At 44.3% G+C, this 12,655-nt stretch overlaps 1 protein-coding gene across 8 annotated transcripts in view; it reads left to right on the top strand.

Annotated features, from left to right (window-relative positions):
• Positions 1 to 12,655, top strand: part of KDM3B (lysine demethylase 3B) — a 97,405-nt gene that overhangs the window by 54,915 nt on the left and 29,835 nt on the right. For 6 of the 8 annotated variants that reach the window (XM_077326134.1, XM_077326132.1, XM_077326138.1 and 3 more), the window contains 5 exons: positions 1,150 to 1,364; positions 1,872 to 2,024; positions 2,686 to 2,793; positions 3,257 to 3,384; positions 5,410 to 5,692. In XM_077326134.1, coding sequence (XP_077182249.1) covers positions 1,150 to 1,364; positions 1,872 to 2,024; positions 2,686 to 2,793; positions 3,257 to 3,384; positions 5,410 to 5,692 — 887 coding nt within the window. The remainder of the gene's footprint in view (positions 1 to 1,149; positions 1,365 to 1,871; positions 2,025 to 2,685; positions 2,794 to 3,256; positions 3,385 to 5,409; positions 5,693 to 12,655) is intronic. The other 2 variants (XM_077326135.1, XM_077326133.1) reach the window with 1 other exon arrangement.

The raw sequence follows: 12,655 nt of genomic DNA, 5'->3' as shown, positions 1-12,655 counted from the left end.
GGTGCCAGTGGTTTGGAAGTTGCACCTACTTAGTTGCTATTCTCCATCCTCAGATGGAACAATAGGTGGTCGCAAGATGGCCTAAAATTTCATTCTGCAAGAAAGGCTTTGTTCAGTACAACTCATGAGATTATTGTTTTGAAAGGTAACACTAATCTTTACTGGAAGCCACCCTTGGAAGGGTGTTCCCTGCTTGCTCATGAGGAATGCAGTCTTACATGCCTATCTAAAAAGTATGGAGGGAGCCAGCAAAAGTTTCGTATGATGACTCTTCCACATCAGATCAAAAACTGAAGATCACACAGCATAGATCTTGGTAACTCAGGCCCCACTCACACAAATGCTAATAGCCGAGTCAGACGACAAAGTGTTTATACCAGTGGTCCCCAACATTTTTATCACCGGGGACCGGTCAACGCTTGACAATTTTACTGAGGCCCAGGGGGGGGGAGGGGATAGTCTGCCAAGGGACATCCCTGCCACTGCCTGAGCCCCTGCTCCACTTGCTTTCCCACCAGCGCCCCTGACTTCCTGCTGCCCACTGTGGGGGCGCTGCCAGCAGCAGCTGCGCAGTGCCACGCCGAGGGGGAGCCCCAGCCATGGCGACCACGGGAGAGCACCAAAGGTGAGCCAGCGGCAGAGTAGCCCCCGAGGCAGCAGCTGGGGAGGAGGAGGACAAGGAGGAGCTGCGGCCCGGTACCGACTGATCTACGGACCGGTACCGGTCCCCGGACCGGGGGTTGGAGACCACTGGTTTATACAATTCATTTATCTTGTGTCTCCCTTCCCTTGCTAGTTCTGTTATGGCTACTTAAAGCTAGGAAGTTCAGCTTGCTCCTGTAAATGAGTTGTTTACAGAATGCTGTGAAAATTTATTTTATTTAGAACATCTCTATGACTTCTTTCTACCCAGCTCAGTCTCCAAAATTGCATTAGTTGATCCATCAGGGCCTTTAAAAAATATTTAAAATGGAATTTCAGGCTAGTTTCTAGCTAAGGTTATATTTTCTGTTAAGTTTCTACTATTAGAAATACATACATTGGTCATGCTAATTTCAAAGGACAGGTTTCAAGGAAAGTATTTCCTTCATTATGATGAAGATACAGGAGGTAGATGACAATGTGGATTTTCTTTCTCTTCTGTTTTAGATTGATATTTACTCGAAAGGGTATATTACGAGTGGAGGGATTCCTGAATCCCCAACAAAGTGATCCTGAGGCTATGAGCTTATGGATCCCATCTTCTTCTCCTGCAGAGGGCATTGACCTTGAGACCTCTAAATACATCCTGGCCAATGTTGGGGACCAGTTTTGTCAGTTAGTTATGTCTGAGAAGGAAGCAATGATGATGGTTGAACCACACCGTAAGCTGCTGTTCTTTAAACCCTTAATGTTTATATGTGTCTCTTGAAGGAAGGGTTTATTCTCTAGTTAAACTGTTTGGTTTAATTTATCTGATGGTTTGCTCTGTTTTCCTTAGGTATCTTGAACAGAACATATGGAACTGTTTTATAGTAACTCAAGCTATTGGTCCACCCAATGCAGTGCAGTCTGTTATGATAGCAGCAGTTTGCTTGACTTTCAGGCAGAAAAATTTCCCCCAACTTCATGAGATGCCAGGCACTGAACCTGGAATCTTCTGCTTGGCAAAGCATGTGCTCTGCCACTTGAACCATAATTCCTCCCTAATTGGTCTGTCCTGGCACAGGCAGATATATGCATTCATTCTTCATGCCTTTCTCAAACTGTAGTCTCTTGCATTATCATCCAGGCAGCCATTGCTAAACTCTTGCCAAGTTTTAAATATATGATGTATAATCAGTTGCCACATACACATATTTGAAGGGTTCTTTTTGGTGTGTTTTTTTTAGAGAAAGTTGCTTGGAAAAGAGCTGTTCGTGGTGTGAGGGAGATGTGTGATGTATGTGAAACAACAATGTTCAATATTCATTGGGTTTGTCGTAAATGTGGTTTTGGGGTGTGCCTGGACTGTTACCGTCTCAGGAAAAACCGCCCACGCAGTGGTAAGTACTTGTCCATGAATGCTGTAAAAGAATGATTTACACCTTAGTGGTCTCAGTCAGGAGCAAAGAGATCTGGAGTGTTAATAACTATGGGATCTCTTGTTTGGTTTTTGACTGCCTTATAGTACAGGAAATAAGTTTTGAACCTGTCATTAACAATGTCTCAGAAGGCAATCCTGTGAGAAGTAATTCCTGAGAAGAGCCCCCCCCCCCATAGGACTCTGCCCCCCAATACTATGATCTAGTTAGTACAGTTTTGGATTACCTAAACTGTTCTTTCATCTCCTTTGCTTTCTTCTTGGACATAGGTAATTTCAGTGCTGGGTAGGTAAATAGAAAAGTATTTTACTTGGGGGGTAGGGGCTCCCATCTTGGTGATTTGTTTCCTGTGAATATTCCAGTCCCCTATATCTTCAAGTCAGGAGGAAAGTGAACGTGTTGTTGGTGTTTGGGGCCTGTTAAGGAGTAATATGGAAAACTTGGTGAAAAGCAGATATGTTTAGTATTACATTGAACAATTGTAGATTTTATGCAAAACTGTCATTAAAAATAGTGCGCATCCAACCAAAGGTTGGCATTTTTGCACTTTCTTGAAGCCACTGGAAGAGTGTAATATGTGAATGTTTAGAAAAGTAAGTGGTCTGGTTCTTTCGACTTTCAGAGTCAGAGGAGATTGGTGACGAAGAGGTTTTCTCATGGCTGAAGTGTGCAAAAGGGCAGTCCCATGAACCAGAAAATCTCATGCCAACACAGATAATTCCTGGCACAGGTGATACTTAGTTCAGTTTTTAATACACTGTTTCTTCGTGATCTTTATTAAGCTTCTAACATTAGAGCAGTCATCGCAACTGTTACTATCTAGTGCCTCCCTGCCTGATTTAACATTCGGTTGTATGAGTAGACTCTGCCAGTGCTAAAGGAACATTACATGTCTCTTCTAGAAGACTAGAATATTTACAATTTTACAATTCAAAAATACTAAGGGTAGGATCCTAGGAAGTGCAAGCCCAATTACTGTACTCCTTTCTCCAGAGTCTATGGAATTTATGAACAAAATGTGATGCTGCTCAAGAGCAGCTGCCCTAGGCTACATAGTTTTTTGTTTATGCAAGTCCCACACCCTTCAGCATCTATGAATGTAGTACTGTTGATACTCAAGCCCAATAATATACACTTTAAACATTTCAGATTTCCTTATGGGGGTTGATAACCAAAATTTTCTCACTTTTCAGCACTGTATAATATTGGAGATATGGTCCACGCTGCACGTGGTAAATGGGGAATTAAAGCTAACTGTCCATGTATTAACCGGCAAAACAAATCTGTGCTGCGACCTGCTGTCACTAATGGAATTTCACAGGTATGTCTCTTTGGAATCTGAACGGTAAACTTGTACACTGAGTGCACTGTTGCCCAGCCTGGTGACTTTAAAGCAGTGGTTCTCAACCTGGGGGCTGGGGACCCCTTTGGGGGTCAAATGACCCTTTCACAGGGGTCACGGCAGGGCAAGCAGCTTGGCAGGGGGGACACCATCCACACAATAGCCTTGTGGGGTAGATCAAGATAGAGCGTTCATCTGTTTGGAGTAGCGGAAAAGAGCGAGATCGGCATGGTGGGACAAGAGGCTGAACTGAACTGAGAAACCCCGGAAGAAAACCCAATTTATATACAATCATGAACAATGGATCTTCACATCATTGGTCAGTTTTGGTTTAATTTCTGTGAAAGAACACTTGCATAATTTTATGGTTGGGGGTCACCACAACATGAGGAACTGTATTAAAGGGTCGTGGCATTAGGAGGGTTGAGAACCATTGCTTTAAAGGAACAGTGGGGAGTATGAATGTCATAATAGTAATTAGTTTGTGCAATTTGATTTTCTTAGTTACCTTCAGAATAGTTAAAGGTCAGAATGTATATAGCCTTTACTAATTAACCTATCCTTTTTATATATTTGTGTTGATGATTTTTAAGATGCCCTCTGCCAATGTGCTTACCAGAATGTAGCGCAGAAAGGTATGTGTAAAACCTTTGACATTTTAGGCAATACTCCCAAATTCTGGGCATCGTAGCCTATATATTAAATCACAGTAATCTCCTTCCCCCAACCTTGCATCCCAATGAAGACCAGTGTTTATAATTTTGCTTAATGCTGTAAAGCTAGACCTGGCAATTTATAGGAATAAGTTCTGTTCCATTATTTCATATGATTGAATTCATTCAGTTCTCATCTTCTTTCCCTGTTTGGATAAGAATATGCTTCAGGTTGGGGTACAATTGTAGGTGCACCATACACTTTTGTGTGGGCACACATACACAGAGAAATGTCAATCACTATGAGAATACACCTTCCTCAAGCTGCTTGCCATTTGTTTTTAATTTCTTCTGAGGACATGGGAGCAAAATCTGCCAGAGAACTGTCATGGAGGTTTTAATGATGATGGGTACACAAGCAAAATCTCTTTCCCACTTCTGCGCAATTTGTACCAGTGGAACCAGGATGTTTGGGGGGAAGTTACTTTACTTGATATATGTATGCAGGCAAGTCTTTAGGAGATGGGGCTGTGATTTTTGCCAGTTTCCACTCTTCCTTTGCTTTCTACACTGTCCCTAAAGGTCTGCTGACCCAGGAATAGAATCTTGGGGATTACTAGGCTTCAGGAGAAGGAAACAAAAAAGGAATTAAACAGCTCTACTCTGAGATTTGCAAATCATTGAAGACACAGCAGTAACTACATTGAAGTAATAGAATATAGTTTGAGTCCAGTGGCACTTTTAAGACCAACATTTTTTTTCAGAGTGCAAGCTTTCATATGCACATATACTTCCTCAGACAAGATGAAATGGGAATTACAAGTCCAAACATATAGGCAGAGGGTGAGCAGTAAATTAGCACATGACATAATGAAGCTTTAACTTGTTATTCCTGTAAAGCCTTTGAATCTGTTAAACCTCAAACGTTTTCATCGTGCTGTGTACTAATTTATTTCTCAACCTCTTCCTATGTGTGTGGACTTGTAATTGACATCTCATCTTGTCTGAGGAAGTGTTTGTGCATATGAAAGCTTACACATTGAATAAAATTTTATTAGTCTTAAAGGTACCACTGAACTCAAACTTTGTTTTATTGTTTCAGACCTACACAGCTACCCATCTGAATATATTGAAGGATATGGCTGGTTAGTTTGTCAAACTCTTTAAGAGATCTTCTATATGAATAAGATGGTAATGAACAGTATTTCTTCCAGCTATTTGAAAGTTGCCTCCTAGTATGACCAGTTTTAATAAAGGCGTCATAAGCCTCCTTTAACATTTCATTGGTTAAGCTGTTTTAAAAATGCTTGAGAATATACATCAACAGGTTTTTTTTGTATGACTGCTTTAGCAGCTGCCCAGTATGAACCCTGGTGCATCAGCTTCTGGAAATGAAAACACATTCTCTAGTGGGACAGGGACAGCAGTGGGAGGACAACTGGAAACGAATGAGGTTCCTACATGTGAATCTACAGAGAGCAAAGTCGTTGAGCCTGTAAAGACAGATGCTCCCACAACCAGCAGCAGTAGTGAAACAAAGCCTAATAAATCACTGTGTCCAGAAACTAGCCCTTCTTCAGCATTGCACTGGCTTGCAGATTTAGCAACACAAAAGGCAAAAGAAGAAACAAAAGGTAAGATGGAAGGAAGCTTGCAATTTTTACTAGTGGCTTGAGTTCCCTTGAGAGGAAAGGTGCTTTGAAGTTGTGAATATGGAAGGCAGACTAGACCAAGGGCACTTCCAGAGGTAGGTGTTTGTGATAAGGAATGTCAGTTTGCTCTTCCTGTTTGACATAAACCATATAAGTGTCCTACCTGCCCTAGCTAAACCCAGGTCACAAGAGGGGAACTAGTTCAGTCAGCATGGACTGGCACTATCCAGTAGAGCAGTTATACAAAACCCCTTCTTCTTGCAATGGCAAGAAGTCAGTTTATTTTGTCCTTAGAAGCAATGCAGATGATGCTGTGTAAAGCAGTTTGCCCCAGGGTTTCTCCATAAAGATAATGTATAGTATAGCTATTTGGATATAACATTTTAAAGGGTTAGATTTCCAGTGTAATCTGCCACATATAGGTTTTGAATAGTATTTGCTTTTTTAGTTTCTTGGAAGAGTTCATAATATTTTTAAAAGGCTGAAGCACTTAAGAAAAATGAAACAATGCTTGTTTTTCCATCTTCGTGGGTTCTGTGCAGTCCTACATGGGTTCTGCAGAATCGCAGGCCTGTCTCAGAGAAGAAACTAGCCAACTTAAAGCTGAAAAGACTCCCAAGAGTGTTTGCCCCTCCCCTCACAGGGTGACTTTCCCGCCCAAGTCACGTGATGTGGGAGGAGCTAGCAGTCTCCCTTCAGTCCTTTTTTTGCCACTGTAGGAGAAGAACGCTAGCTGACTAGCTCTTACAATTTACCTCAGGTGAGAGATTTTGTTTCTAAGAAGAAATTCTGAGAGGAATATGGCACTCTTTAAAAAGTGGGTTCAGTGTGGTGCCAAGATGGCACACACTGATAACCATACCTCTTGTCTTCTTTGTCTGGGAGAAGGGCGTTCTACCACCAGTTGGCCCTCCTGTCGAAAGCTCACGCTTAAGATGCATGATGATGGCCAGGCGTTTAAAAGCTGGCCTGTGAGAGAAATCTTTGATGGTCACAGATATTCCAGGCCTTCTACTTCTACAGCCCCTTCACAGCAAAGGGCTACTGTGACTGAAAGGGCGGCCTCTGAACCAACCAAAAAGAAGAAAAAGAAAAGTTCCTCCTACTAGGGGTCGATCCCCCTCATCCTTGATGGCATCTAAAAGAGCCAGTAAGCAGATCTCCCCCTTGCTGCCAAGACCACGCTCGGGGTCAAGAAACTGTTTCCTTGTCAGCCACGGAACATACTGCTGAGTCACCACCACGTCCTTTGGCGCCAACCGAGCCTTTGACGTCGAGAAGTCTTACCTCAACGGCAGCTGTGACAGAGCTTCTTCCTCCTTGATGAAAGGTCAGTGTGACTCTTTGGCGTCTTGGCGTCAACACTTGCTGCCAACCCTTCAACGCCATTGTTCGCCGTTGAGGTCTGACGACAACGTCCCAGCAAGGCCCAAGCATCGTTGCCGACTTTCATTGTCACTGTCATCGGCTGAATCTTGGATCCCCATGATGGTCCCGATGTCATGGTGCCGGTGCGGAACAGGACCGTCGACATCAGTGAAGGATTCAACTGCTACAGTTCATCAATGTCAGCAGCCATCGACGTCAGAGGCACCTTCAACAACGAGAGTGTCTGACTCCAAAGACGAACCTCCTCGACGTCATCAACATGACAGAGACAATGACTGTCTGAGTATGGGGAGATTGATGACCCTTAAACCTTTCTCCCTCTGATGATTTGGAGGTTACTACAGGTCGCTCCCCTACAGACGATAACAAGCCATATGCAGAACAGCTTATACATATAGCTAATTATATATTATAAACTTAATTATAGGGGCAGAACTGAAAAGTCAGAAGACCCGCTCATGGAATTCCTATATTTCCCCGAGCTAGGGCCTGTGACACTTCCCCTCATTAGAGGTGTCTCGGAGGTGCTTGAGCGTACATGGCAAACTCCTGCCTCTGCCCCTCCAACTTCTCATAAACTTGACTACCTGTATAGGGTACAGGAAGAGCATTGTACTTACTTATATAAGCACCCTAAATCCTCGTCTGTTTTTTCTGCTGTACTCCTCCATGGGAGGGGAGGGACTGAACAACATTCAACAACCCCTGGATAAGCATGGCAGGCGAATAATGTTTTTGGTAGGAGACTTTACTCCTCCTCAGCAATGGGAATCAGGGTTTCAAACCTACAGACCATTATGAACCGTTACCAGGCTATGCTGTGGGAGAAATTGGAAGCTTTATTGGCTACTATTCCTGAGGAGCAAAGACCTTTCATCCAAGCCCTCGTTTCTGAGGGTAAAGAATTAGCAAGGCAACAAGTTAAAACATCTAGGCATTCTGTAGATCAGTGGTCCTCAACCTGCGGCCCGCAGCCCGGTGACGGGCCGCGAAGGCCATGGCGCCGGGCTGCGGCTCCCTCTCCCCGCCCCCCCCCCCCCCGCAGTAAAAAACTTCCCAGGCCGCAAGCTTGCGGCCCGGGAAGCTTCTTACTGCAGGAGGGTGGGGAGAGGGAATCAGGGCCAGGCCGCGCAACTCGCGGGCGTGCGCGCGGCCCGCTGCGCGGGCGCGGCCCAATCCCCTGCCGGTCCCCAGCCTCAGAAAGGTTGGGGACCACTGCTGTAGATTGCCTAGGGAGAATTATGTCCATGGCAGTTGTTATGCACCGTTACTCTTGGCCAAAATCTCCCACCCTCCCAGCTGATATCCAATTGGCTTTGGACGGTTTATGATGAGAATGACCTTTTTAGTCCACAAATGGACAAAATCCTAGAAAAGATGCGGAAATACGGACTCCAGGCTAAATCCTTGGGCATTGGAGGTTCCACACCTTCTCAAGCCCAACCTAGGCAGTGGAACCATCCCCTATACTGCTCCCAGCCTTTTAGGTCCTGGTGCTTTGAAAATAGAACTTGGGATTTTTCCCCTGTCCCCAGATTTCAACAGCAGGCAGGAGGAGGAGAAGGGGAGCCAGGAATCGCCAACAGGCACCAGATAGGGACACAGTCACAATGACTAATGATGTCACATTGCCCTGTTGGCACATTGGCGTGTTATATTGACACATGGTCTTCAGTAACCCAGAGTGGATGGGTTATGTCAATAATAAAGACGGGTTATTATTTGGAATTTAGTGATATATCTGCTTTTAATTCTCCACCTTTAGATTGGGATTCGAAGGACCCTGACCTTCTTAATGAAATTAATGTGCTCTTGAATAAAAATGCTATTAGGTGCCTGGGACCTTCCCCTTCCTCCCAAGGTTTTTCCTCAAGGTACTTTCTTGTGGACAAGGGAGGTGGGAAAATACCTAGTTTAGATTTGAGAAATCTAAATGAATTTATATTGGTGCAACATTTTCGTATGCTTTCTTTATTTGAACTTATTCCTCTCAAATGGAGACTTCCGTTTGCCAAGGTGGACCTGAAAGAGGCATACTTTCATATTTCCATTAATGCGGCCTGTACCCGATATTTGCAATTTTGCACAGCAGATTTGCACTATAAATACACAGTGCTCCCATTTGGCTTGGCATCTGTCCCGAGACTTTTCACAAAGGTTACAAACGTAATAGTCTCACACCTTCTCACACAAGGAGTCTTACTTTATCCGTACCTTGATGATTGGTTACTAGTTGACTATTCTCAAGGGGAAGTCCTGTCCGCTGTGTCACCTTCAGTGGACCTTTTGTGTTCCTTGGGGTTTAACATTAATTTGGATAAATCTCACTTAACGCCTATTGGGGCTTTGTTGGATGGAAATGGAAACATGGCGTTTTTACTCCTGAAAGGGTTAGCACATTAGCGCGGAAAGCCAGAGCACTCAGACACCAGTCTGTTCTCCAGATTCGAACTCTATTGGGGTACAGAATCACAGAGTTGGAAGAGGCCATAGGGCCAACTAGTCCAACCCCCTGCTCAACATAGGATCAGCCCAAAGCATCCTAAAGCATCCATAAAAGTGTGTATCCAACCTTTGCTTGAAGACTGCCATTGAGGGGGAGCTCACCACATGGCATCTACTGCAGCACTTACCCCATACGCCAGACTCCATATGAGGCCACTTCAGCTATGGTTTCTATCTGTGTGTAAACCTCATATTGTCAGTAGATGGAAACGTCTCTCTATTCCAAGGCTAGTTCTATGTTCCCTTTTATGGTGGGCTGATCCAATGAACCTTTCAAAGGGAATCCATTGGGGGTTCAAAAAGAGGAATTGATAATGTATACGGATGCTTCCCTAATAGGTTGGGGTGCACATTGCATGACACGTTCCGTACACGGTAGATGGGCAATTCACAAAAAATCTCTACATATTAATCTTCTAGAAACACGGGCAATAAGATATGCTCTTCTCCCTTTTTCAGATGTTCTGAAAGGAAAACGGGAGCTGGTAACAACCAACAACATAGCCGCAGTGTACTACATTCGGAAATAAGGCAGCACCAGGTCTCTCGCCTTGTGCAGAGAAACCATAAAAATTTGGAATTGGGCAATCACACTTTTAACAACAGCTCACATTGTGGGGGATCAAAACATATGGGCAGATGCTCTGAGCAGGGATGTCAACAAGTTACAAGAGTGGTTGCTAGCCACTCAATACCTAACCCCTATTTTCCAAAGATGGGAGAGGCCACAATAGACCTTTTTGCTACGGCGGCCAACACAAAGTGTCACCAATTCTGTTCAAGGAGTGGTGTGGATCCCAATTCTCTAGGAGACGCTTTCCTACTCTGCTGGGAAAACTCCTTTTGCCTTCCCTCCCGGGTAGTGGCCAAACTAATTACAGAAGCCACACACTACATATTGATAACACCATTCTGGACCCAAAAGATGTGGTTTCCCTCACTCTACCGCCTAGCCCAAGGCAGGTTTTTACACCTTCCAGAACAGGATGACCTACTGCATTGGGGGACATTTCCCCACCCCGACCCATGCCCCCTTCATCACACAGCTTGGAGAATACATCCTTAAGTGACCTTTCAGTCAGTCACATATTGAGGCAGCCAGGAGACCTTCTACCTGCCACTCTTACTCTGCCAAGTGGAAGAAGTTTAAGTGATGGTCTTTTTCTACAGGGCACAATCCACGGTCCTGTAAGGTTGCTGAGATCCTTTCTTACCTTACTTTATTAAAGGAATCAGGACTTTCAAATTCACCTATTAAGGTCCACCTAGCTACCATTTCGGCTTATCATAATTTTGTGGATGGCAAACCGATCTTTTCACATCCAATGTTACGAATGTTCCTTAAAGGTTTGAGAAATTTGTTTCCTCCTGTTTCTCCTGTGGTTAACCAATGGAGTTTGTCCCTGGTTCTCTCTTCCCTCACCCAAAACCTTCTGAACCGTTGGCAACAACAGACTTGTCTCTTTTATCCTTTAAAGTGGCTTTACTGACTGCAATTACTTCAGCACATCGGGGGGGGGGGGGAGCTAGCAGCCTTGTCAATGGAGCATCCCTTTCTACAAGTTTTCAGATACAAGGTTGTGTTACGACCTAGTGTTGCTTTTTTACCAAAGGTTGAGTTCCAAGTTTCACTTAGGACCATCCTTGGTACTACCGGTTTTCTTTCCTAACCCACCTATGCATTTTGAGAGACAAATGCACACTCTAGACGTGTGTAGGTCTATTCTCTTTTATTTGGACTGTACACAGCAATTTCGGAAAGACAAAACACTTTGTGTGCTTTCGGGGTGCCAATAAAGGTAAAGCAGCAGCATCTCAAACAATTTTGAGATGGATTGTACATGCATACAAACTGTCAAAGTTAGATTGCCCCTTGATCAACCCCGGGTACCTTTGTATGCCATTATTCTCTGGATTGATACTGCTAAGGAGACAGTGGTTGGGAAAGTGGTATTGCAATCAGTACTCCGCTCATAGCCCACCCCATCTCCATGGTGAGTGATCTTGCTAATCTCCCATGTGGGACTGCACAGAACCCACGAAGATGAAAACAGTGTTTCACTTAACTGTAACTGTTCATCGAGTGGTGTTCTGTGCAATCACACAACCCTCCCTCCATCCCTGTTGGGCTACGGCTTAGTGATCGCCCATTAAGTGGCAAGGGGAGAGTGCTGGCTCCTCCCACATCACGTGACTTTGGGCGGGAAAGTTACCCTGTGAGGGGAGGGGCAAGCACTGTTGGCAAAGCACAGCTTTAAGTGGGCTAGTTTTTTCTCCGAGGCAGGCCTGCAATTCCGCAGAATCCATGTGTGTCTGCACAGAATAACACTCGATGAACAACAGTTGCAGGTAAGTGCAACCCTGTTTTATCACATTTAGGCTGAATTTTTACATATGTACAGTATACATTTATATATTTCACAACTGTTATTATCACATAATGGATTCAAGGGTGATGGGAGGTGGAAATTGCTATGACTGCTTGAAAATTAGTGTATATTTATTTTATTTATTTATTATTTATTTATTATATTTATATACCGCCCTCCCTGGGGGCTCAGGGCGGTTTACATAATAACATAAGAACAATACATGGAACAGTCTATGAAGCATTTGAATAACCGTGCAATAATAACTAATAATTGTAAACATATAACATTATAATTGTATAACCAATAAACAATACAACGTTGCAACATACAAACAGGTCCAGAGTGTATAGGTGGTGTTCTGAGGGGGGGGGCGGGGAGCAGGGGCCCTTTGGTCGCTGTTGGGTATATATATCTGGTCTCAACCAAATGTCTGGCGGAAGAGCTCCTCCTTGCAGCCCCTGTGGAACTGTTTAAGCTCCATCAGGGCTCTGATCTTCTCCGGTAGCTCGTTCCACCAGGTGGGGGCCAGAACAGAGAATGCTCTGGCCCTGGTTGAGACCAGGAGGACTTCTTTAGGGCCAGGCACCTTTAGCTGGTTGGTAGCAGTGGAGTGCAGGGCTCTTTTGGGGGAATAGGCAGGGTGGCGATCCCTCAGGTTCACTGGGCCCTGACCGCGTAT

This window comes from Paroedura picta, chromosome 3 (genome assembly GCF_049243985.1).
Source record: "Paroedura picta isolate Pp20150507F chromosome 3, Ppicta_v3.0, whole genome shotgun sequence".
In the NCBI taxonomy this organism is placed as follows: Eukaryota; Metazoa; Chordata; class Lepidosauria; order Squamata; family Gekkonidae; genus Paroedura; species Paroedura picta.
This window is presented reverse-complemented; position numbering and strand designations above follow the sequence as displayed.